The sequence below is a fragment of the Chelon labrosus genome (genome assembly GCF_963514085.1).
Source record: "Chelon labrosus genome assembly, chromosome: 20".
Lineage (NCBI taxonomy): Eukaryota > Metazoa > Chordata > Actinopteri > Mugiliformes > Mugilidae > Chelon > Chelon labrosus.
This window is the reverse complement of record NC_140353.1, coordinates 20,068,713-20,096,278: the sequence shown is the minus strand read 5'-3', so window position 1 is coordinate 20,096,278 and position 27,566 is coordinate 20,068,713. Positions and strand designations below refer to the sequence as shown.

Here is a 27,566-nt window from a genome sequence, read left to right as displayed (position 1 = left end):
GCGTTAGCAGAACAAGCTCAGAAGAAGTGAATAATGATCTTGATAACAACCTGTTGTTTTTTCCCTCTCTCCAGTAAAAAAAGAGTCTTACTGGAAGAGGGATTATGATGTCCAAAAGAGTTAAACACAACAGAATTTATGGGCCCATCAAAGAGCAGGAGTGGTGGGGTGAGAGTGTGTGTCTGGGGGGGGGGGGGGGGGGGGGGGGCGGCGTGCAGCAGGCCCGACCACAGCTTTCTGCTGACTGATGCAGGCCCAAGAGGTGAGTCATGGGAGAGGAGGGAGGGTGGGAGAAGGAGGAGGAGGGGAGCGGGTGGCTCCTGGGGGCTATTGGGAAGAGGGGAGAGTGAAGGTGGTGAATAGGGGCAGTTATGCGTGTCTGCCTGGAAATGTTGGGGGGGCAAGGAGGAGGTCACAGAAGGGAAGTGCTTTGTTCTCCAAATGCCCCTGGACTAACAAGTACGCTGTCTGGCCAAAAAAAAAGTCGCCAAAATAAAATAATAAAAAAAAGGTTGCATGCTCTGATATTTATATCTATATTGGACCACTTTTAGCTTTGATCACAGCACACATTCACTGTGGCATTGTTTCGATAAGCTTCTCCGATGTCACCAGATTTATTTCCATCCAGTGTCGCATTCATTTTTCACCAAGATCTTGTATTGATGATGGGAGAGTCTGTCCACTGAGCAAAGCCTTCTCCAGCACATCCCAAAGATTCTCAGTGGGGTTAAGGTCTGGACTCTGTGGTGGACAATCCATGTGTGAAAATGATGTCTCATGCTCCCTGAACCACTCTTTGACAATTTGAGCCCACATGACCTGGGGAGCATAAAGATTGAACTCTGGAGCAATTTGCTCCAGAGTTCAATCTTTATGCTCCCCAGCAAATTTAAGCCTTTTTTTCCCTCCGGTTAGCCTCATTGATTAGTGGTTTTCTTAAGACTACACAGCTGTTCAGTCCCAGTACCTTGAGTTCTCTTCTCATTGTACATGAGAAAATGCTCTTACTTTCACTATTAATCATAGCCCTGAGTTTTTTCTTCGATGTGATCGCCGATCACCATCAATGAGTTTTTTTTCGGACCACATTTCTTCTTCGAAGACGATGGTTCCCCACTATCCTTCCAGTTTTTAATAATGCGTTGGACAATTCTTAACCCAATTTTAGTAGTTTCTGCAATCTCCTTAGATGTTTTCTCTGCTTGATGCGTGCCAATGATTTGACCCCCGTGCAGTAATCATCCGATAGGAGGCTCGTACCTATTTACTTAGTTAAATCCAGGTGACAACTTTTTTTTTTGGCCAGGCAGTGTAGATGCTGCTGTTTAGTTCAGAAGCACTACCTTTGGAAAGTGTCTGCAAAACACACACACACAAACACACTCCTGTTTGTTTCCCTCCCTGTTACACACACTCAGAAAGCTCTTAACTGCCTTGTAGACTTTGCTTTTCTCTCGCACACTTGCGATACGTGATGTGGGTTTCACTTAAAGGCTACGATCACAAGCTCCGACTCTGGTTTTTATTACGCTGCATGATGCTCGGCATTTGGAAATTATGGCAGAATAAAAGTCCCTGGGGGAAGTATCCAGTCAAAAAAAAAACTATTACACAAACAATTAAACCTCACCAGGTCTGACTGAAGCAAAGAGGGCGATTAACACCGCTGTGCAATGACGTATTTGGTTGGTACAGTAGAACACAGAGGCCCCACAAAACCCTCAGCGGCAGGAAACACAAACACTGAAGTGAGGCTTGAGTGACGAAAACAAGCCACAGAGGCCGGTGTGAAATGACTCAAGCGGCCTCTTTTAAAGATTAAATCAGTGAGGGGAAACAGCCGGCGGTCGCCACATCCTCACTGATCTTATACTGTTGTGCGACGCACCGATCTGTACCCGCTCAAGCTCAGAGTGGCAGGACTTAAGTCGTGTGGTGATTAATAGGTAAAAGAAAAAAAAAAAGGTGTGATTCTGAAGCTTTTCTGTGAACAATGCCCCCCTCCCCCCCCCCCGTTATTGTTGTTAAGGACAAGCAGTTCCTTCCAGTGGCTATATTACTGTGAGAAGTGGGTTAAAGTACATAGTATTCCATTGAAAATATTCTTCCATTTTACTAATATTGAAAGTGTTCCTACATTACTGTCAGCTTAACCTACTACGGAATTGAAGAAAACTGTACGTGTGTCAGACTTACTGAAAACAGTGACTTGAGACTTCAAAAACAATTACCACCACTTGAGGTGTGAAATCACAAACAATACCAGAGAAAAGAAACTATAACAGGGCACTGCTTGCGCGGAAAAACAGGTGGCATTTATTTACTACATCAACAGCGATGATGAAGTCATTGCAGAATAAGTGATTTTCATTCTTTTAATTTCAATAAGTTGAATATCTTTGGAATATATGAAGGTTGATGGTTAAATAACTGTGTCTGTCCGCTCACTGTCTCTTGCCAAGTAGGAATTATGTGAAATTTCCTGGATTTTACAGCAAGAGAAACTGGGTGTCTGTGGCAACGTTCCCATGTAAAATCCCACAGTGTGCGACATATATTCTATCGTCCAGCAAATATCTGACCGCCAGGGTGGAGGAAAAAGTCCCGAACACACCAAACCAACATCAGCCCACTACCAAAATCTAAGTCTGCCTGTAACGTCACCGCATGCCACCTGTGTCTGGACCAAAACGTTGCACTGAAACCACAAAGATTGCGGCAGGCGTCCAGCTAGCGCCAACGTTCCGCATAAAAGGAACTCTCCATGCCAGCAGGTGGCGGTAGTCGTGAAAATATTTGCGTGTTGGGATGTTCGGATGAGATGATTATGTAAACTGTCTGCTTACTTCCGTCATATCCGTTTGCTAAGCCAGTCAAACTGATCACTCTCAACGATGTGCTCCGCCGATTCGACATGCTGAACGGTCTGAAAAGCTGCTGTAAGACGCCTGGCTAGCGGCAAAAGTGCAGGACGCACCACCAAACCCAGGGTCCCAGACGCTTATCGACTGCATGGAACTTGCCAACGGCCATCTGTTGGGTGGGTGGGTGGAGGCCCTAACATTCAACTGACTGACAATGTCTTACTCGTGACACTGTTTGGGCGAAGTGAACCAAACATAACTTTGATTTTAGAAATTACCTCTCCAACTAATAGCCAATATTAGTTCTAGCTCTAAAGTGGTGGAATTTGTGACATTTTATGGACTGTAACATATAAAGCGACTGATTTAGCAATACGTAAAGAGTGGATAAAGCCTTCTTACTGTAGTGTCCACTGCTTTGACCGCACTAGTTGGAACATGTTTGGAAGCAGACTCCTGTGTCTTGAGCACCACGCTGCCTTGAGGTCCCAAAGTGATGATGACCGACCCACAGCCTCGCTTCAGCAGCTCCTGCCCGGCCCGGTGGGCTTCTTCCACGTTAGTTACTGAGAAACCGGTGAGCAGCTCTGCCTGTTAGGGGGGACACACAACAGTGAGATGATGACAGGACACGGTTTCATTGACATCTTCCATATCAGACTTTTTTGTTCTCTTCTGTGCCAAGGCGCCAAGTTAATCAGCTGTTAGGAATTAAAATTAAAGATAGAGCAAAACCAGCACTGGCGTGGGATACTGGGAGGATGAATACGAAACTCCACTATGGAAATTCCCCAAGGCAAAACCCCCAGTACCACAAACTGTTCCTGCGTGTAACATGTGAAGCAATAGCTTCATTTCATGCTTCTATAGAAGAAAAACAGTTTGCTTTGTCCCCTAAATGACGCAGTTAAGTGTATCATAACCATTTATTTCCAAGCATCCCTAATTAGCAGTCTACAGCTTCCTCGCTTGCTATAGCTTACTGCTCTGTGTTAACAGCTCTGGTATGAATCAGCTCTTAATTACACGCTGACCGTGGTCAGACAGACTCATAAAACACATTCGGCCTGTTAAGGATTTGCTGGATCAGTCAGCCGTCTGTCGGCCAAACCTTTTCAAAGAGTAGATCCTCGGACTGCGATGGTTCATCTGGCTCCGAAATGACTAAACAGTGACAAAGCAGGACTCAACAGCTGTCGTTCGAGAGAGAGAGAGAGAGTCAAAAAGGCTCAAAACCACAGAGGTTTCTCCAGAGTAAGCGGCACACTTGACAGACATGATTCTCTGGAGTTTTGGGGCAACCGCACGGCAAGGATTTATAATTAAGAATGACTGTTTCGGGGAAGAAAAGAACTAACTGTTACTGTAACAGTTTTTATTTCTGAGCGGCGTTCCTTTTTAAAAAGATTTTATTGTCAGTATTTCTATACTCAACTTGCCTCGGCTGAGTTTTCACCACTGAGTTAAAATAAAAACTGTTAACATGCAGTGAAAAAAACAAAACATTAAACAACATACACAGTCCTCAGCATACAGCTCATATTAGCAGTTTTAATTATGATTACCACTTTATCTTAAGATAAAATAAGGAAATGTGTTATTTATGCCACAATGGAGGGAATTTGCAGCATTGCAGCAGCAGACAATGAAAAGACGGAAGCAAACAGGAGATAAAAAAATAATAATAAAGCATTAAATACGTACAAAAAAATAGAAAAAATAAATACAAGGAAGAATAGATACATTTTAAAATTTTAAGACTTGAGGATATGTAAACATAAAATATGTTACTGCGCGTGGCGTTGGCGAGCAGAACTGCAGCTTCTGTATGTCTAATATGAGCAAAGTAAATGAATTACTATATTAATATTGTATTTGACAGTTATAGTGAGGGAGATGGGGATGTGGATAGGGAATGTACTTATCACGTAAATGAAAATCTACAGTTTAAAGTCTTGAAAAGAAACAAATAATGTAGTGAAGCACATCAACAATGGGCATTTTATCTTGTATGGATGGATTTAGTGTTGAGCCTAAACCTCATCATCTACAGTATATTTACTATATATTAAGTGAATGAAAATAATAATTAAACTATGCCTATACTATACAAAAAACAACAGAATTTTGTGTGCACAGTGTGGCAATTTGAAATTCTAGCAATATATTATTATTGTTCTTCATTTTTATTTTTTAATCTGCAGCGCTTGGTTTTTCTCTCTCCCGCCTCACACAAGTGTGCACAATACTAACGCAGATACAGCCCATAAACAGTATCATCTTAACATTCCCCTGGTGATGTATGAAATACTGTGCTTTTCTTCTTTACTTGTCCATGATCTGGGTAAATTTACCACGTTTCTCTTTTCTGCGCACGCGGTATCTATAGGCGGTGTCGTCCTTGAGTAGGGCTCTTGCCTCGGCTGCTGCTGCTGAGGTTCCGTCCTCCTTCCTAGCTGCACAGGTTATGAAGAACTCTGAGGCAAATTTGTAATTTTTCATCTAAACAAAAATGACCTCGACTGGCTTATTTTGTGCATATTAAAACATATTTCATCTTGTTACTGGCTTGTCTTTTTAAGTCTGTTACCTAAACACATTACGCATCTATTGCACTGATTAAATACTATTATAATATAGTTATAAGGGGTTTTTACAGTTCTAATTAGACCAGAAAACAAAAAAAAAATAAATGTTTCAAAGGATCACGTTTTGACATTTGTGTTAACATTTTAAGAAAATGTAATAGAAATGAAAATGATGGTAATTGTGCTCCTAATAACCCACAGGTAAATCAGGTAAATACAGGTTTTTAGAGAGCCCTTTCACTCTGATTTCATCCCGTCTCTTCTGCAACCACACTTTTAGAACGTGTGTGGCACACACACACACACACACACCCGCACACACACACAAGCATTCCTTGTTTCCTTATCATGCTCCTGTTAAAGAGAGTGTAAGATCCCCGTTAGATCTGCGGATGATAGAAACGTGCATCCATTTAGGCAGAGGAGGTCTTCAGGTGGACATCAAAGATGATCCCTCTCACTGTAAAGCACTTCAGCGTGGTATGTGGGCTGCAGATCAAAGAGGGCCTGCACTCTGTCATCCATAAGCCTTTGCTTTCACCCCCTCCTACCCCCGAGTCTGAGCATGGTACGGTGAGACCACACACACAAACAACACACACCTGTACACAATGTGTGCCAGCTCTAACCCCGCACCGGAGGGTCGAGACGCCACCGACACTACTATTGAATAGTGGCTGACTGGCGGGCCGACCCCTCCACCCGCTTTTGTCATCTGTCAGAGTGAACAATGACCTTGGACAGTTCAAAAATAAACCGCAGAGTGTATCGGTGCTTTCAGAGCCCGCAGCCACCCCGGTGCTGTCGGATGCCAAAAGAGAAAAAGAGGCGTTTTGTTAGTCATCAGCTTCACACCAGGGCAGGGAATCAATCTACCTCCCTCTGTGTACAGGAGTATAAAAGAGTTGAATTACATCTCTCTTGCTACAGTACAGTGTGTGTGCGCGCGTGTGTGTGTGCGCATGTGTGTGCGCATGCTTCCCATACACACACAACAGAGCACTTACGTTCTAGAACACAATCTGTTGACAAGGCCTTTGAACTTGTGAGAAAGTTTTATGATGCTGGAACAAATCTCAGTTTTCACAATCAGCATTTTTGTACACCTAGATTAGTTTTTTCACATTTGGTTTACAATGTATAGATCTGAGATTCAGCTCATTTTTCAATATAATCACATATTATCTCTTGACACTGAAAGGATTTTTCACCTTTGTTTCCTTTTGGGTAAAAAAAGTCACTTTTTTATGTGTTCTTACACTGTCATGTAATGAATATTGAAAGTATATTTAGATACATTTAATGATTTGGTCAAAAATTACATAAAAAGTTTTTTAAAAAATGACAGGAGCAGAATTTAAACCAATTGTAGGTAGTAGAAGAATTACAATTACTGCAAAGGTGAAGACTCATGAATAAGCTATGACTCAACAGTAAAAACTACAAAAAAAAGGTTCTATTTTAATATTATACTGTCATTGACTAGCTGCTCATGATGCTGTATTAAATGATAAATGATAATATGTTCAGTGATGGGTGAAAAATAAGAGAAATCTGTTTTACTGTTCCATCCACTGTAACATTAATGGTTAAAATGTCTGCAGCGTTTTTATTGAGCAAGAAACCAGTTAAAAAAGTGAAGCACTTTTTATTTTATCATGTAAAATTCTGTACTACGAGCACCTGCTTCAGCCATGTGTGCAGCAACGTCTCCAATGTGCAGTCAACTACTCGGGGAGTAAAAACCGTGTCACTGTTCTTGAAACAATATACATGGAAATAAAATAAAATAAAGAAGAATAAAGAAAGGAAGAAAGAGCAGCTCATTTATTTACTGGACTAAATGTCCTTGCTGCCTGAAAAGAGTGAGTGAAGCGCATTTAGATTGATCAGTTAGTTCATTTAAAACCATCTGAGGAAACTGAACGTAAGAAACAAGTTCAATAAACTCAAGATATTAAGCTGAGTCAGCTGACTAGTCATGTGGAGTCTGCTCTTTAATTAAAGTGGAGCACTTGCAGCGGCAGATTTAAAACTGTTTTTGCACTGGAGTCAATACAAAGACATCCTGTGAGGCTGCTGCCACTAACAGTGTGATGCATTTAAAGCCAGACTGATTAATCAAAATATTTCCCTGCAGACCTTGGGCCATATTTTATTTACTTATTATGTTGTTACACTATTTTATTCACATTCTAGACTATTTCTTGACATCTTTTATGTTATGTGTTGACATCTTATGATCGTATGTGATCTGTCACTTGTATGTTGTTATCGATTGAATATCTGGCTCTCTTTTCAGATGCAGCGCTCCTGATCTCATTCTATTTTCTCGTGCAGCGACAATAAAGGCTCATCTCATCTGTCCATATCACTTCAGTTCCATCCCAGTCCACCAAAGATATCTCTGCCCCATCCCGTTTCTACACATTGTTTGAAGTACATAGTATCACATTATTATTCACGCTAGAACTGTATTTTTACACTGTATTTTTTTAAAATGGTTAACTTAGCCTTTATTTAACCAGGAAGATCCCACTGAGGTTAATAGCCTCTTTTTCAAGGGTGTTCTGGCAAAGATAGGCAGCAGCAAACACAGAACACGGTTACAAAATTGCACAGTTAAAACACAAACGAAAGCCACATAAAAATAAAAAGTGCATATTGTGGAGTTGGACTCTCAGTTTGGATTTAAAAGAGCTCAATGAAATTAACTCAGTTTCCAGTCTTTCTGCAACATATTCCATGCAAAAGGTGGAGACTGGACAAAAGCCCTTTTCTATCAATTCAGTACAGGTATATGGAACAGAAAGCAACACATGTTCTTGTGAACTGAGAGAGTAAAGAGCAGCACTTCTCTGTGTAATTAAGGTACAAATGTTGGAAGACAACAGTCTAAGTATACATATATATTTATATATACCTATGACTTATCCTTCTGGTGGCCAGAGCAGGCTATCCCACCTGAGAGTATAACTCGCAGCGGTGTGTCAACACTTTGCAATTTGTAAAAATGGGTTGTTGTTATTATAATTCTCATTCCTGCCCATCCCACTCATTTATTTTTTTGAAAAGGACTCCCATTGTAACACACGGGATTCCTGAAAAACTGTCAGCCTCTAGTAGCTGTAGATGTCAGCTTCTCTTATCTTATCTCGTATAAAATATACATTCTTGTGGCTAGTTTTAACGAACAATGCGTGACAGCAGCCAGCTAATACTCTAAGTCTGCTATAAGCTCAATGCTTTCAGCTTGTTTATGAGGTACAGTCGCCTACACAGAACTCAGTGACTTGTTATGCATTCTCAGCGGTTCTTTCTTTCAACTCCTCATTTCATACCAGCTGAATTCATTACGAATGACCAAACCACACTGGGAAAAAGAATACATTTTTGTATGATGTTTTACAGTTGTCTTGTGACTGATAATACAGGAGATTTTGGAATTTACAAAAGAGCGTTCCTTGATTTTTTTCTTTGTGAGGGATCTTTCTACTTTCTGCTTTTCCCTTTGTTTTACGTTGAACAGGCTTAATAGTGTAAATGTTACATTTATACTATATTATTTTGCTATATAAAGTATATAGGTACAATAGCAATACTACTAATTAAAGAAAACAAAAAATAAATCAATTTAAAAGGTTACATATAATCCCTTTTGCATTGCATTTGTTGTTAAAATGTCACATCTTTTACAAAGAATAGTTTTATATATTTATATTTCATTAAGACAATGCATAAATAGAAAATTCCAACGTAGTTTTTTGTTATTATATATTCAGTGTTATATCTACTGAATTTCCGCAGAGTACCAGTGCCTGTCCCTGGGTGGGATATTTCCGTGCTCTTTCCACCCCTGCATACTGCATAATATATAACATGACTGCACCTCCCTGACCTGAAACCCCCGAAAAAAAAGAGAGAAGACATGTAGCGCTTTCGTCGACTCTCCCTTTCATGTTCCCACACCTGGCTGCGGAGCCTCTCCGTCCCGCTTCGCCACATCAAATACAGGCTCCGGGGCAAGCGCGCATTCGCTTCGCCCCCCGAGGGAGTGACTGACTCAGCCAAAGTGCACATCTGCCCTGTTGTTTTTACTACCATTCCCATCTGTCCCTGCCTCCCGTTGCTCATCTGTCATCACCTGACAGTCAAGACACAAGAAGCCATGACATAGTTTTTACCATAAAAGGGCGGAGGCATACTTAATCTCCTCTTCGTGCCCGGAGAGTTTAAAGGCTGCGGTGGGGTTAGTGATGTGCCAGCGGGGGTCGTGACCCAGAGGGGATAGTTGAATCACTGTACAAAGGTGTGGGTATATGTGGGAACTCATAACATCTCCGACCTCTCATACTTTCCTTCATACCAGTGCTGGCTGACTTTAATCATCAGTTAACTGACTGTATGGAGGAGGTTGGTGTCTGTGTTTTTTTTTTTTTTAGCCTATCTAAAATAACAGCAAAGTACAAAGTAATGGATTCAACAGGGCGTTAAAACTGCAATCATTAGCAACCTGGCTTAGTGTGAAAAGTTGTAAACAAGCATTAAGACTAACTAAGACTACTTTCAACATTAACTAACTACAGCAGTGTGGGGGTTATGCTTGCTGTAACTAGAACTTCAACTGTGTAGTACAGCCACTCTGAAAACTTGTCCTGCTCTTTCTTGGATTTGAGGAAGCTTTTTCGAATATTATTTATTGATTTTTATAAATGAAATGTAATTTATGATTATACAGTAGTGATTTTGTTTCCCAAGTTCTGCTATTTTTCATATATAAATATACCCTCACACACCAGTTCAATTAGGCACACTAGTAAAAACAAATGCATTCTATTGTAACAGCCCCGCACTAAGTGAAGGTTATGGTATTGAGCATTAAATCAACTGAGAGAGCTGTTGATTCGGCTGGGTTTTCATTTTGTCCTGACACGTGTTTCTATTATAATGGCAACCCCATTTCAGTCAGTGGCCTAGGCTTAATAACAGAAAGACTTAAGTGTTTAATTCAATCCAGTTCAACAGCACCGCAAACTCCATCCTCCAAAATGATCATCCAGCTGAATTAAAACCTTTATGGCGCTGTTTAACATTAACCGAGAATTAGAGCAGTCATGAATCCAGATTTAGTGCAGGACTGTTACATTAGAATCTGTTTGTTTTCACTAGTGTACATAATGAACTGGCAAGTGAGTGTAATTTAATGCTTTACTTTACGAAAGGTTAAAGAGGAGCAACAGAGCTGGGTGAACAAACAATGATGTGTATTAAATTTAAAGCCAGATTTATCTCTCTGGGTCAGATCTACGGCCACTAGGCTTGGTAGTGTCATATTTCCTCTTATGCAATTAGAGCGCCATGATATATCCATGGTGTATTGATACTGAGGAGATGCATTCAGCATGTCCCAGTGACCACTGCAAAGAAAGTTAAACACAAACTAATTTCCATCTTCAGTGATTTTTTTTACAGTTTACACCCATAATTCATCGACTACTGAGTCTTTTAGCTCAGCGTCAAATGCGCCGCCATCAGGAGCAGTTTTAAATCCCGCTTTTACGGGGTTCAGCTGGAAATAGTAAGAAGTCAGCCGCTGATGGCATTTTAAGCAACCCACAGAGCTAACATTAGCTCTAATGACTAGCTGGCTTCAACTAATAAAATCTGCTAATTAGTCATTTCAGAAAACAGTGCTGATGGTAAAAATGATCAGCTTGTTTTTCTTGATTTCTCTACTTCTCCCGGAGTTCTGACGGTAAACCTGCCACTATTATCGCTCCACATATAAAACAGAACTTTCGCTGTGCACAAATAGTTTCAGCGTCCTCGTGGCCTTGTAAATGTGAGCGCGTGGATGTGTGAGAAAGGCAGAGTTATTGTGCGAGGAGGCATAAATGCTGCTGTGATAAATACTCCGAGCTGCGTGTGTGTGTGTGTGCTCTTGTGCAGCTATCTTTCTGAGGGCCGGTTTGAGTTCTATACTATTGGAGAAGACGTTTGTGCAAAGTGAGGACATTTTGGCCTCGGTCCTCGCTTCTTTACAAGGCTGTTTGAGGGTTAAGACTTGGTTTTAGGGTAAATGTTACAATTAGGCTATGGTTAGGATTAGGGTAAAAGTTAAGGTTAAGCATTTAGCTGAGATGGTTAAGGTTAGGGAATGCATTATGTCAATGGTGTATGTGTGTGTGTGTGTGAGATTCATCACCTCAGACTCATTACAGCAAAACACATCTGAGACTCCGTAGAAACCTGGATCCAAGTCAGGAATGGCCGGCGCTGGGTTGAATACTGTCTTTACTGCAACAAGAAACCAAGCAGTGTTCAGTGTTATTGACCACAGTGTCAAACATCATAATTTGCCGTCACTTAGGATAACATGCTACCATTACCAAGGCTTAAAAAAAACCCCAGCATTATTCTCCATAATGCAGCCAGTCATGGCTGTCGGCTCGCTCTCAAAAGGATCCGGCTTTTGACAATGTCGCCCAGAGACACATGTTACGATTGTGCGATGTTTCTTTTCCCATTTCTGAGCCCCACTGCCAAGATCTGGCAATACCTTAATTAAACTTTCAACGGGAACAAAGGCTAACGGGCTACCGCTGGGGATCGCTCTCGCAAGCAGCGCTCAAATGGATAAGCCTCTATAAAAAGACACATTTTAAACAATTAAATTTGCATTCCCTTGTTGGAAAAAAAAAAAAAAAAGCCTGGTGGAAAGCCCTCATATCCTTTAGCATTTTGTGCTACGCCGTAACCCGTGCAGCTCCACGCTTGCATGTGTGCCGTGACTCAACTTTGAGCGTACATATAAATGTATATATGTGTGTCAGTGTGTGGGTGAGAGGAGTTGTGACCCTTTCTGTGTGTTAAGGAGCACAAGAGGGAGAGAGGGAGTGTTTGTCAGAAGTAATCCTCTGTACGTGTTGCACATCACTGTCTAATGCATATTCATGAGCAGAAAGCATTAATGCATCTAATACCATGATTTCTGTGTATGTGTGAGGATAAGCCCAGCTTGACGAAGCGATTAATTCTGATATCTCTGTGTACAAAATAAAGCCTCATGCAAGCGTGTGCGCGTTTGTGTGTGTGTGTCTGAGGGAAATATATGTTCGGCGTTGGTGACATCAAAGTCTGTTGTGCAAAAGTGTGTGTGTGTGTGTGCCTAGTTGCTGTGTGCGTGTCTGTGTGTGTTAGCGTGGGCACATAAGAGAGCAGCTGCGTGGGTTTGCGCAGGGCTTTGGCCACCTGGCGCTTTGAGGTGGATGCTGGGCTGCTCGCGAGTGAAAGTGGATATAATGTCTGTGTCTCTTTTTCAACTCACATGCTCATACTGTATGGCGTGTAAAACCCGCGAGAGCCGAGGCCGTGCCACAGAGAAGTGACACCGGGCTCTTTCCGAATCTCCGTCCTCCTCCCTCTGGTTCTCTATCAACTCGATTGCACCCCAGTTTAGTTTCCAAGACAAGTGTAAAAGAAATGTGATGTCTCTGTTTTGTGTAAAAGGAAGGATCTCTGTCTTGCTTACTCCCTGTCGTCATCCAGAAAAATACTGCTTTAAATTCCTTACATTCTTATATCTCTTTTGATCATCATCACTTATACACACGTGCAAAGTGTTGCTCACTGAGCAGACAATGATACATTTCATGTTAGCCTACCACACTAGTATAGCCTGCTTAGGGTCCCAGCATCAGTTAATGCCACATTTATTAAGATAACACTATGTGTTTAAAGCATGTTTTACATTTTCTTGTTCTTATTATATCACTTATGTTATTATAGTACGTCGCCTGCACCTTGGGACTATTACAAAATTGCATGTTCTGCCAATCACTCATTCAGTTTCACATCATTCCTTGAATACAAGTGTTAAGTCTGTCTTCTAATAGCTTCCAACTTTCTATGCCGTCTGTGGCATTCAGTCCCAAACCCAATAGGTCCTTCTGAAGAAGTGAAGAATATGAAACTTTTATTTTGTAAGGAATGCAGGATTCCGCATTTGAGCATATAAGAGAAGTCCTAGATTGACGAATCAAGTAATTTTCTAAAACAACTGATACAGAGAAAATAATATCTCTGCATGTAACTGGATAGTCCTACAACGAATCTGCCAATCAGCCATCAATTGTAAACAAATCCATCTCCATGGCGCTCAGATGAAGAGTATGACTACATCGCTGCTGCTCTTCTGTCCATTGCCACATTAAGCCTGCCCAAACAATTTGATTGGCCCAACAAATCTTTGCCGAGGTGTAATCAGTTCCCAGTGGAGCGACTCCAGACCAACTTTCCTCCACAAAAACTTTGTAGGTGGGTAAAGTTCAGGCTGGCTTTCAGGCTGGTTTAATAAGAGTCAGCCTCTGACCAAATGTAGTACCCCCTCTAGTCCAGTTAGTAGTTAATGTATATATTCATTAGCAATAATCTAGTCTTCCCTTTGTCCAAGGATTCTTCAAAAAGCCTAATAACTGTGACAACAGGGTAGCAAGAAGAGGGAATACAGTATACAGCGGGAGCAGGGGTTCGCAGAGGAAGGAAAATGCCAAAATGTTCTGCAATATCTGTAGCGAAGCTAACGTGAGGATTGATAAACAAAAAATTAGACTTCAACCAGAACCATGATCCAATAAAAGTAACTGCTTGTCTACTATTACAAACCATAACAACAAAAGTCATTTGACCTTAATTTTTTTACCCAAATTATGATCTTTCCCTACATCAAGACGATTTAGTATGTAACAGTTTATGTGTGGCATATCTACCCATTGTGAGAAGGTATGAACTAACGACCTATATGATGTTTACTTGGGAATACCTGTAGATATATTGGTGTGTTTTTGATTATGATTGATCTGGACCACATATTCAGTTTGAAATCCCCACTCTGATGTTCGCCCAGTGCTTTATTTGACAGTATTTTAGTAAGTTCTAGCAAGGCCCTAACGCAGCTCTATCACAGTGCACCCGAAACAAGCATTTCTCTGTCTCTGTAAAAAAAGCAAGAAACTGATTATTTGTACAGTTTCCCATCTCATCTCTGAGAACTAGGGCTGCTGTTTTCCAGGAATAAACGGTACAAGAGGGAAGAGGATGACTAACGACCTTCCCAATTTTAGTTTGTAGAGATTCAATTAATTTGAAACTTGTGTTTCAACAAGCTTCGGTTTTGTTCAATTAAGATTAATCGACCATTTCTCTTTGGTCGTCATAAGAGTTCCTGCAGAATATTTATTTTCTGTAATCTTTTGGTTCTACTGTTACGTCCCAGCTCATGGTGACTAGACTAAAAGTAGCAAATCTTTCGGGCCTCTCCAACCTCCTCATGCGTGGCTGGCTAATGTAGCCAAGCCCCTGCACCAACCGAAAGATACTTTCACCACCAGTGCATAGGAATGGGTGTAGAGGGACGTAGCATCTCCATTTGCAAAAATCTACAGAACAATCTTGATTCATGTGACCATATAAAAACCTGTTTATTTACAGGATAATACAGTAAATGAATCTCCCTCCCACTCCCACTTTTACAACTCAGTTCCTCTCGTCCTCTCAGAAGAACAATCAGCAGTTCACCCTCCTCTCCCATGTCGCATTTGCATCAAACACGTGACTGCATGGGGGCACAGCAATGCAACACACGTGCCGATTAAGCTTGATTACGCTGCTAATTGGAGTAATTGCCATAACATATGTAGTAGAGCGCAACAGTGGCTTCAGTAACAGGCAGCCATCAGTCACAACATCAAGTGAAGCACTGAGCGCGCAGTGTACGCCATGTGAAAAGGATAAAAGGAGAAAGTATCACTGAATGTGTGAAAGGATTACTCATGATGTTGTCCTGCTCAGGCTATTGTCAACAATCATATTGCTATTTGGGGCCATGGACAGAGCAGATAGAAAGGACACTGTTGTGATGTAAACACAGTGTCCGTGCTCAGTGCTGATGTCAAATGCATAGGCCCAGAGTTCATTAAGCAGCCGTGCAATAAGCAACCAGAAGACTACTGAGGATAGATGCTTATCAATACGCATCAATAGAGCAGATTGAGTGAAATCCCTAATACACTGATGCATGACGGAATCTGCATCACTTATGTGCTGACCTGCCACTCCGGACGTCATGCTACCAGTTGCGTCTGTCTCGGGTTGCTTTGTTTTGCTCTCCAGGTGTTACTGAAACCACACAAACGCACTCAGCACACACACATACACAGACGCACACATGGGCTCACAGCTGTTGGGACAGATGTGGTAATACCGGGATGTGTGCGCACTGAGTCACGTCTGGCTGCAGAGCTTGTGTGTGTGTGTGTGTGTGTGTGCGCGCGTGTGTCATGACTCTGGGCTTTTATGCTCGCAAGTCTGGTCGCGCATGTGGCGGGAAGACGAGCCGGAGCGGGTTTCAGAAAGTAACCGAAAATACAAAACGCCGTGGCTGATTTAGCAGGAAAGGTGGATGGAAAACAAGGTGCAGAGTGAAAACACAGTAAGACAGAGATCACTCACACACTCTTCGACGCATGCACACACACACAAAAGAAATGAGTCATCAGTGAGTATGTGAAAGGGCTTTAAGAGGCTCTAATTGCATCTGGTGAGAAATATAATAGCGGCTCCTTGCTCAGACAAGGAAGAGTGGGAGGAAGATGGGGTGAAAACGGAAGAAGAAAGAAAGAGTGAAACTACACAACTCCTACCATTTCCTCTCTTCTTAAGACTAATTTAATTCCATTAACTTCTCAATATTGAATGGTAGGTGGCAATAAATTATGCAGATACATATGTTTTCCCACTCAAATAGCTACATGCATGAAGAATAAACTCTTCCTGATAGGTTATCTTGACAAGTGTTTCTAAGAGCTGGCATCCGCAGTAAGTGTGACTCGATGGTGACATTTGCGTAATTTGAGTGCCGCTTCACCCCCGCGTCATTAAATCCCAGTCGCCAAACCCATTAACACCCAGTTTCTCCAGAGAACTCCATTTACGCAATGCTCTGGTGCGGCGGCGTCGAGCTGGAGCCTTTGCCAAGCGCCTTCGCTCGCCTTGCCTCTCTCCTGGCACCGCATGCCATGCTTAATCCCGCGGCACGGTCGACACAGTGAGGAGGGGGGCTCGGGGAAAGAGGGTGGTGCTCGGCGAGGCCATCTGGGTGTCCCATCTGCAACGTGGTTATGGCTGCGACTCGTTCGTACTGGCAGCCTGCAGCGAGCGATTATGGACGACAGGCCTGATGACAGGGCGAGAGGCTCCCCAGACGTCTCGGATGACGCGGAGGGCGGCTAATAATAGAACGCGGTTATAGATGATTAGCTCAATAACCTGGTTATTGAGGAAAGGTTGATGGAGAGAGGGACAGTGGGACGGTGGTCTAACGCGGGGCTCGGTAGCGAAAGGGATACACAGGTCCGTTTTGTGTGTACGGATGTAGTGGTTCGTGGGTAATGTAGGCAGCAGAGACACAACAACAACACGCCTGGTAAAATATTATTTTTGTCCACTTAAATTGTCACACTTAAATTGGTAAAGCGATACAAATCTGTGGGAGGCCTCACTTTTTACAAAGAGTAAAGAAAAGTGTAACTGTGGAATACAAACAGCATTGAGTCATTTTAAATGGGGCAGAATGATAAATAAGCAGATAACTAAAAGACAGAAAAGATAAATGATCTCAAGGTATATGCAGATGCGTGATGTAATTCTTCTAAAATACCAGATTCTACTAAGTCAGTTTCTTTAACAACCCCATTAAGAAATCTAGTTCTTTACAACTGTGTGGGACGGCGAAAACTGTTCTTCTGTTCTACTTGAAGATGGCGTGAAAAGCTTATAATCACAGATGACGCTGAACACATACAAAAGGCAAGGGCATTCAAGAATAAAACTGTTGTGCTCTTTAGCTGAAACTCACAGATGGTGATAGTAAAGGCTTCAGCAAAGTGCTGGTTGGTACCGTGTTGGCGCTACACAGAGAGAGAAAAATATGTGGAACCATCAAAAAGGTAGGCTACTCTTGCATGCGGTTGTGCTGTTGTTGGTTATTTAGCTTTTCCCAAATTAATTACAGAAAAGACTGGACAAAGGACTGCTGAAGTGAAACTGAATTTTAACACGAAGCCAACGTCTGTGCCTCTCTCTTGTTCCTCTCATGCTTTGTCGTTGCTGTTTTTTTTTTTATGATTTTGTACTTCTTCTTGCGGGGATGTTTGGTCCTCCTTTCCACTTCCAACTAACCTTTCAACCAATCAGCCTTCAAACTATGTAGAGCATCACCACTTTCTTGTCCAAAGACTGCGCGCAAGCATGTCTACATAACCTCCACGTTGGTTGAACTCCCACAAGCCTTCATTCTGTGTAGATGGACAGCTATACAAACTGAGATTTCCATTTCTCGAGAAGAAGTTCTTTCTTTCTTTTGTAAATGACTGACTGGAGACTTGCATAAAACCTCTACTCAGCCAAGGCTGGTCCCCTGGCCAAAGGAGCAGGCTCAACAGGGTCGAGAACAGAGATTTAAACAGAAGCACTGTATACAATCGTATTTTTGGCACAGACTCGGGGGTTTGGAACATAATGAGCACACAGATGGCCTGCAAAGAAGTGGATTATATTGCGGAAATGTTTGAGAAGTTTCTATGAACATTTTGACACTTGTTTCCAATGTCCCTACTAGAATCCATTATAGCACCATGAATCCACAATGACCACAGCCTTCGTCGTCATCGTCTTCCTTTTATAGCCACATTGTGTACTAAAGTGCACAAAGATAAACTGAACTAATTTGCTCTTTGTTTAACAGATGTAGAAGAACTTTTGCAAAATGTGAATAAATACCTGTGATTTTTACGGTCAAATGTAGAAGTGATTAAGTCTATAAAGACCAGAATAACCATATTTGGTGGAAAACAGATGTTCACTTGTTCAGTGTTATATAAGAGTTAAATAATTATACATCATGAATGTTGTACTCATAAATAAAGTAATTACTTCAGAAGAACCTGCACACTTGATGTGGACACAGAACCATGGTCCACATCCGTGGACACTCACTGACCTTTGTTGTCGTGAGCCATGCGTAATGCTTGCAAGGACGTCTGCGGACTGATCTCCAGCTGACACACCAGCACTTTAGCATGACTGATGGCTGGGAGAGCTTTCTGCAGCTCCGCTCCTCCCAGCAGCATGTTGGCACCGGCCACGATCACGATGGCATTCTCACCTGCCCGTGGACACCCATAGAGACGTGTGAGGATACAACAGCCACATTATGACGAACGTGAGACTCCATGGGAACTCTCAGGTCCATAAATATGTGATATGTGATGTGAGAAACTGTGGTGACTTACTGTACGTTTTAGCTTTTACAAACTTTCACTTGCATGGAGGGAGAATGTTGGAGTCTTTTCTAATGAGCTGTGCACCATCGAGACATTTGTTATGTATTATGAAATCACTGCCAGTTTGAAATGCGCTGCATTTGATGTCAAGCGCTTGCTGAAATATATCACTATCTCTTTGCTGTATGCAATTTTCTTCACCAAAATAGTTCGAGTAAACCCAATTTAAAACACAAACCCTGGTTTGTTTTAGCTGACCTTTTCACACCAATGAAAAATGTCAGACATTTGTTGTTTTGTCAACTATTCATTCTTTCTCAATTCACCACTTCCGTCCTCGCCTGTCTGTTACACGGAATGGTTAGAAAAGTGATGCAAATCCCAGAAGGTTTCCGTGAGTCATTTAGCGTTACCTGACTGAGACATGACAGAAACTGCTCTCAGTGCGGAAATATTTGATCAGACAAAAACCTGTGGATGCTCTTCATGATTTGATGGTAGTTGTGTATCTGAGCATGTATGTGAGTATATCCAGTGATTACAGCCTCATGAGCAGTGGTGAGTCAGTGTCATTACTCAATACTTGAGCGTGTTGTACGTGTATGTAAAAAACAAAGAGAGAGCTCAACATGCTCAAACTCAAAGAGCTTTTAGGATCTCAGCATGGTAGCGCTGGTTAGCGCCAATAGCATTTACCTGCATCGTTGACAGTGATGGAGGCAGCTCCCGTGGCTGCATCTGAGGTCTGTTCTACGAAGTCTAAGACAGAAAGGGAAGAACAGAATTTCAAAGCACCTGTTATGTGTCTGTCTGGTAAAAAGAAGTCCTTTATATCTTGGCAGCTTTCACAAAATGCACGGATAGAAAACATAGTGTCATCATAGTAGTACTGCTTGGAGTGTATTTGGCTTACGATATTGGTAATCTGGCACAACTTTCGAAAAGCAACCAAACTTTCAACAAAAATGAATGGTTTAACAATCAGTGGTCACACAAATACAGCGCACTTTCCTGTGTTTCCAAAAACCTTGAGTAACTAAAAAGAATAGAGAAAATACAGACAAAAACCCATTGCTTTGAATGTGAACTTTTTGAAATGCACCATGGAAATGGCAACCAATTTGGCATGCAATATAAAAACTCCTCTATCTTACCTGTGTGCACGCCATTGTCCTTGAAATTCTGGATGTAATTGCCTCCAAAGAAGTCTTTACCAACCTAGAAAAGATTGAAGGCAAAACGATTACAACAAAGAGAGTGTCAAGCGGGGTCAGACTTGGTTAGCGGCAACTTTTGAAAAGTGGTATACTCAAATCTCAGTTGGGCTAGATTTTCGTGTGCCCTGCCAGCATACTGGCATGGTGCCGCCGCCGAACATGTGCAAAGACGAACACACAAAGTCATGAAGCGCACACACGCGCAAACACACGACCAGCTGCGCCAAGCCTTGAAGACACGATAACCCCGCCTTCACGCCTCTTCATGCCCACCTCGCTTTCGTTTTCTTTCCCTTCTGCCCCTCTTCCCCTGATCCGCTCTGGGATGTCCACATCTGTAGCTACTTTGGGTTGTAGAAGGGGTCCCCACCTTGCCCCGAGGCGCCTACTTCGAACCCACGCTTTCCAAAAAACGTGCCAAAATGCGGGCACTTCTAGCTGACTGTGATAGTGGGTTGGGATGGTATTGGCTGCTTGGCCCCATTCTCTTTGAAGAGCGGCCTTCCATCTTGGATGCATTTGACAAGCCCGGGTGTCTATTTTTGGGTTCTCCCCATGCCCGGAGAGCTCCTCCCGCACTGGGCTGTTATCGATCGGGCCTCTTTGTTCTGACAGAGGTGGGGCTTCGGTGCTTTAGTGCTCAGGTTGAAAGGCCACACTGAGCTTACTGATTGGAGACTCCGGGTTGTATGGTATGGGAATAAGCTTGTTTGAAGGCGTGCATGCGTGGGTGGGCGTATGCATGCAGTATGGTATTGATCAAGAGAAAATGAGGCACCGAGAATTGATGTAGTGAAATGACTGAAGTGTGAACGAAGCTGTTCAGCCGTTAACTAGTTGGTGGGTTATGGTAGCTGATGGCTCATTATTTGTACAGAGTAAGACGGACAAGCCAAAAGTTAGATAAGCCTTTTTTTTTTTTCAAAAACATACATATTATGCTAAAAATTCAGCTAACTAACACAAACTGTAACCACAAACGTGTTGTACCTTGCAGACCATTGCGGTTTTGACCCCCAGTCTGGCAGCCTGTACGCACTGGTTGGCCCCTTTTCCTCCAAAGCCGATAAAGAACTTGTGACCATGGATGGTTTCCCCTGCTTTGGGTAGCCTTGGTGCCTGGCTGAGGGGTAAAAAGCAGTGGACACAATTTAAGACGTACTGAATTTGGATTTGGATCTGACATTGGAACAGCACCTTCACGCTACATGTAGAAGTTGTAAAAACTTCCATCAAACTTTGAATTTTTTTTTTTTTTGTTTGGCATTCAGGGTTAAAATGTGAACATAGCCCTTCAGGGCCAATCATTCCCTGGTTAAGAGATGACTGGAACATGTGCAAAAACACACAAAAGGTTTCTGTGGAGTCTGCTGAGGATTATATCTTTTGATCATGTGAAGGTCTTTCACAGAAAAGGTCAGCAAAATGGAAACACTGCTGGAGTGGAGCACTGCAAACTTGTTTCCTTGAGTGATTTTCCACTGTCTCGTTTTCTTGCTTAAACTCAACAGAAGCAATAAAAGATAAAGCTTCACATGGTAATAGCAACACATGCTTCGTTACAAAAGTTCCACCGTACCTAGACGTTCAGTCACATACACCATACCAATGCAATCCAATGTGTTCTGAAATTTGCAAATGATGCAACCAGCAAATCCCATAGATGTCTCAACTTGACACTGGTCGCACTAGTAATGGCTGACTCATCAGGGTTGGTCAAGTGCTGCCTCTCTCTCTCTTGAGGCTCATATGCCACAGGTGGGTGCCCTAGGGAGGAGCTGTCTGTTCCATGATTCCTCCAATCACAGAGCCAGAGTGGCTAGTGAGTAAGACAGGGGAGAGACAACAGATAGCTTCGTGCTGTAAGTCAGGACTCCGCGGTTTGGCCCTGGGCAGTACTGGCCTGGGGCCAGAGGGTTTGCGGGTGGTAAAATGTTGTCATAAACTTGTTTTTCACCCTGTTGTTGCTTGTGTGTGCGCTTGTTTGTGGCAGGTGTGCTGTTACAGTAAGTTCACTCAATCCCAGGATTTCCAGTAACTGAGAAGCTGGTGGCAAACACTGGAGGATGTTAAAAATGCTTCTGTTTTTACATCACCGTGTGAAAACACTGAACTACCCAAAGCTATAACAGGATGTAGAGTCAGTGAGGCTGAAATGCGGTGAGAAGGAAACAGAACAAAGGTTGAACACATGAAAACACACGCGCGCACTCCTTTTCTCCACGCACACATTACCTATTCTACTTGCTGCACCCAGTTTTTTTCAGGCACCCATGTCACAGCTGTGTTAGTCCCGGAGAGAGAAGTCGCATCAAATGCACAAATGACTTTAAATATTAAGAAGAAATTTTGAAGAAATATTTAGTATTGGTCCCTACTTGCATATAAACTACACATTTAATCGACACAGTGATTGGACATGGTCAGGTTGGCTAAAACAGCAAAAGCCACCTATCACAAACTCACACCAACACAACACGATGTCCACCTACAAGCATCTTCAATGATCACAAAGGAAGTATCTTGTATCTTGCCAGACTCACAGTTGCACAGCTAAGAAAAAACAAAACACACATTTGGATGAATCAGGCTAGCTGCATCCAGCTGTTAAGTTTTGTTATGCTATGCTAAGTTACCTAGCTTCTGGCAGAGACTTCAGCTTTGCCGCACACTTAGGAGATGAGTGTGCAGATACTGATCATGTCCTCTTGCCAAAAAAGAAAAAGTATTCAGTCATCAATCACTAGACTATGTGACTTTAACTTGGTGTAGCCAGACTCAGTTCTTATCAGAACATGAGTCTTGTAACACTCCATTTGGATTTGATTATGAAACGTGTTTTTCTTTCAACAAAATACCTCTGCATGCAACTGGATAGTCCTACAATCAGTCATTTTGTTGTATGACTATGTCGCTGCTAAACAAAAAAAAAAAAAGGGGCTTCACACCAACTTTCTGCCAAAAAATATTTGATGCAACTTCTGGGTATTTTGGCTTAGATTTGGGAAACATATTGGGGCACTTTTGGGGATATGCGGACTAATTTTTGAGTAGCGTAGTCAAAGACTATGGATTCCTCACTAATATCTGTATCTATGTTCATATTTAATATCTCCAAATATGAAGCTACAGCCGCTAGGCTATTAGTTTAGCTTTACGTAAAGACCGGAAGCAACTGGGGAACAATTAGCCATGTTCTCTTGAATGTTAAATATGTTTGTGTCATCCAAAAAAAAAAAAGTACAATTATATCGCAAAAGCTATGCTAAGCTAAGCTAATTTGTGGCCAGCGTAATGCTCGAAGGGCAAACGTGAGAATGGTATCCATCTTCTCAACTTCTCCGCAGATATGCATATTACCAATTTATGGATCTAACTATTGAGCCTAGGCTTCTTTAGTACTGTACTTTTCCAGTAATCTGACAGGAAGGCTTCCTGTCAGGTGTTGAGGCTGACTGGATTATCATGTAAGAAGCAGCATTTGTCTGTTCTTCCAACACAGGTCACTCACCAATGTTCTGCCTACCAGCCTTTCACAAAAACGCCCAGGAAACCGATTTATTTGTTCTTAACATTTGCTGACATTTACAAAGATATCTATTAAATTGTCATAAACAGCATAACATTTGTACGTTTAACACAAAAAAAAACAACAACACTGCCATTATGAAGTTTTAACATAATGGCTCCACATTTGGCCGACAGCCACCTGAACCCGGATAACTGACAGGTATGATAAACAGATTTCCAAATTCTTAAATAAACCCACCCACACCTCTTCAAGCCCTGGAGAGACACTTGGCTATTGTTGTCTGTGGTGAGCGCAGCAGCACAAACAGGGCAGTTATGTGCTAAAGTGCAACCTCCGTGAGTTTTCTCCCACGGAACCAAAAGGCCAAAGCAGGTGTTCAGTGACGTGGAGTGTTTGCTTTGAGGCCGGCTCTCATTTCCCACTCCTCCGTCTCTATTAAAGTCATTCCTCAGCAGTTGGTGAGCAACAGGGGGAAGCAGACGTGGACAAAAACAAATCGACATGTTGTTTTCCAAAGTTTGAACTAGAGCTCGTCTTTCCAGTTCCAAACACGACCTCCAGTGAACTCATTGCTTTCGAAATAAGATTTACAGAACAAGGTCAAGCTTTTGCCTGTATTAATTAAATTTTTATTGAACTGCAGAGTGGTAAGTGTGCATACTACGTGGGTGTGCAATACAAAATAAACAATATTGCTGAAGTGTAATGACCTTCAACTCATATTGCGACTAAAGCGAGTGCGTTTTCCAAGTTCATGTACTATCGAGAGGAGACTTATTTGTTCTTGTCTTGTGTACGTTTTCCTTGTCCACAAAGGTCTCTTTAGCAGAAGCGCCGGTAAATGAGGACAAGGTGGGGGGACTTAACAAAGAACAGGCTGAGCAAGGACAACATACCTTACATGGACACGGTAAACTGCTCTGCTAACAAGAGGTGCAGTGTTGTCGCATACGTGGGTGTTTATTTTTGTGTGGTCCCACATTTGTTGGAGCCACGTGCAGGTTGCCATTATTCACTCATTGGTCAGAAACAAACTAGAACTGGAGATGTAACAAGCCACTCATCCAGCTGCTCAGTGTCTGAGCTTCCTGGAGCTCGGGGACGTTACAGCTATTCTCATTTATTTATTTATTTTTACATACAGATTGTAATGCTTAAGACAATCTGAGGTATTTTAAATATAACAACTTAGTAAATTATGTGCTAATTGTTTGAACTAGAAAAAGCATTTTTTCAAATGAGCAAAAATTTATCACTAAAGAATGTCAAATGTGCAAAAGAGAGTTCTGGCACTGGTTTCCGGTCTATGCCAAGATAATAAGAGAGAAGAAATATATTTATATTCTTTATATTTTTTTAAACTCTCAGAAAAAGACCAGGGATCAATGCACTAACAACACATCTGAAACGTGGTCTGAAAGGCTATGGAGGTCTAACTGATTCCACCGTGGCACATATATGAAAATAAGCAATCTTCTTTAGCTTCTGCTACTGCAGAGGGCTGCAACTGACCTTCATTCTCATTATTAATTTGTGAATTCATTCTCAGTAAAATCATCTTCTGGTTCATGGAATGTCATGAAATTGTGAAAAAGGGCCCATCACAGGTTCATTCATTCATTCATCTTCTGTAATCGCTTGTTCCTGTGAAGGGTCGCGGGGTCTGCTGGAGCCTATCCCAGCTGTCATCGGGCGAGAGGCGGGGTACACCCTGGACGGGTCTCCACTCTATCTCAGGGCTAACACAGAGAGACAGACATCCATTCACACTCACATGCCCATCATAAGTTGGCATTTCAAATTGTTATATCACGCTAAACCCGGTAGGAGTCTGTTTGCCACAGACTCATAAGAAAAACAGAGAATATTTTAATTATTTAAGATTTGGGGAAACCTGGTAAGTGCATACCACATGGGGCTACTATATTTTACTCCATATCTCTTCATGACCTATCTCTGCCAAATAAATCAATTCAAAAGAAGAAAAGGAAAAAGAAGAAACAAATCATTTGAGAAACTGCTGTATTGAGAAATGTATGTTTATAATCTTAAGACGTTGTCCATTGAGCATCCTGAATTTGTAAAAACTGCCCATCAAAGTTCCAATATCAAAACGAGATGTTTCAAGTTGCTTTATCTACAACACCTATTTGTAGATAAGCCACTTTTATCTCTGCCCACATTTTCTGCTCAAACATATAAATGAATAATAATAATATCACTTTAGCAGCTATGCCCTCTGAGAACATAAATCAAGGGAATGCACTAAGGCATCTTTAGACAAATTATTACATTAAGATATGTGAACTAATGTAAATTTGTAGGCGTAAGATGAATTATAGCAAAAAAAAAAAAAAAAAAAATGAAAAAAGGTATTACCGTGATAAGAAATGAACTCAGGTTTCACAGAGCAAACATCTCCATGTCTCCACTCAGGAAACTGTGGCAGTAGGGGGCACTGTATGGCTTTGACAGCGAGTTGAAAGCCTGAGCGGCTCAGCACCTCCACTTTTGTGCGCCGCAGATAGTAGACAATTAAACATAACCCTTTACCACCTAACAACATACCTCACGGTCTGGCGGATGCATTTATAGCCGCGTTACATTCTGCGTTTGTGCAGCAGAAGCAGACAGAAAAAGAGCGTGTGTGTGTGTGTGTGCCTCCGCAGTCTATTGTGCCGCCACCCAAACACTGACTGTTCAAGACAACTGGATTTCTAACTTCAAAGCCATGCATGTCACTTTGAAGGACTGCAAACGTATTACCCTACGCGCATTCATGACCTCCATCCCAAACACCCCAACACACACACACACACCCACACACACACCCACGCACACAAACAGACCGAAAACAGGCCATTTTCTGCTAGCTTATTAGAGCCTTAACTGACAACTCCCGCCCTTCAAAGCAGAAAGTCTTTGCCTGATTTGCTAATGAGCAACAAAATAAATAGTCCCCTCCATAAAAAAAAAAAAAAAAAAAAAAAAATGCAGTAGGAGAAGCCATGTGTTTCTGATAAGTGGCGACTTGTGGACCAGTCTGAGCGACAACTAAAATGTGACGACTTGTGTGTCCTCGCAAGAGGGCCATGAAACTTTCCAATAGCACAGATTGTGTGTGTTTTTTTATTTTTTTTATTTTTTTATTCAGATATTCATTTGCTGGCACCCGGGTGACAGTTATTATTCCCAGGTTTCAAATAAAAACATAATTGAAGCTGTTTATCTGTTGCACGGGCTCAGACAACACGCATCTTCACGGTGACAGGAAGACATTTAGTTGGCTGGAGCCCATGAGGACTTTTGACATTAAAGCTGTTTCATGTGTCGTTTGAGATTGTGTCACTGCTCACAAAGGTTATGGTAAATGAGGGTGACAAATTGTTTTCAACTAACCCATTGTGCTGGAGTTGATGACTAACAATTTGTGGGAATGGATCCTTCTTGGCTCAACAGATCTCACCACGTATGAGGATGATGCAACACTGACATTTTAGCAGGCAGCAATTAGACCAGATCATCTGCACACTTTGAATGTTTAAAACCAGAGTTGGATTTACCATTAAATGAAACCACCTGCGTTCTCCTGGGTCAATGATTTGCTTTTCAACCTAATTTATAAATTTTAATACTTTAACACAGCAGCTTATGTGTTTTGAACAATGCCCTGAAAGACTATTTGTGCTACTGGCAGTGTTTGTATGTTCAGTGGGAACATGTGTTGTGATTTAGCAAAAGGATTAGAAGCAGGAATCTGCTTACTATTACTGCTAGACACCAACCAGACACTCTCAGACTACCCATGTTCCCAATAACATTTTCGGGCTTTTAGCACAAATACTGAAAAGACAGCAGCGGCGTCTAACTTTAGAACACTTCCTCTATTCTTGTGGGCAGGGCTGCGGAGTCCATTTCGAGCCATGATGGAAAACACCCCTCAGCCTATAATATGCCAAATTTTCCACAGGCGTACATGTCAAAATAAAATCCCTAAAGGAAACTGGCGGTTGTGGTGGATA

At 41.9% G+C, this 27,566-nt stretch overlaps 1 protein-coding gene across 2 annotated transcripts in view; it reads right to left on the bottom strand.

Annotated features, from left to right (window-relative positions):
* The window catches only part of rbks (ribokinase), a 35,419-nt gene that overhangs the window by 5,830 nt on the left and 2,023 nt on the right, over nucleotides 1-27,566 (bottom strand). Inside the window, exons 2-7 of one of the 2 annotated variants that reach the window (XM_084569007.1) lie at nucleotides 21,003-21,135; nucleotides 19,950-20,013; nucleotides 19,492-19,554; nucleotides 18,513-18,677; nucleotides 11,661-11,752; nucleotides 3,270-3,458 (exon numbers count right to left, since the gene is read on the bottom strand). In XM_084569007.1, the coding sequence (XP_084425133.1) occupies nucleotides 3,270-3,458; nucleotides 11,661-11,752; nucleotides 18,513-18,677; nucleotides 19,492-19,554; nucleotides 19,950-20,013; nucleotides 21,003-21,135 (706 nt within the window). Of the gene's footprint in view, nucleotides 1-3,269; nucleotides 3,459-11,660; nucleotides 11,753-18,512; nucleotides 18,678-19,491; nucleotides 19,555-19,949; nucleotides 20,014-21,002; nucleotides 21,257-27,566 lie in introns of those variants that run through there. The other variant, XM_084569006.1, reaches the window with a different exon arrangement.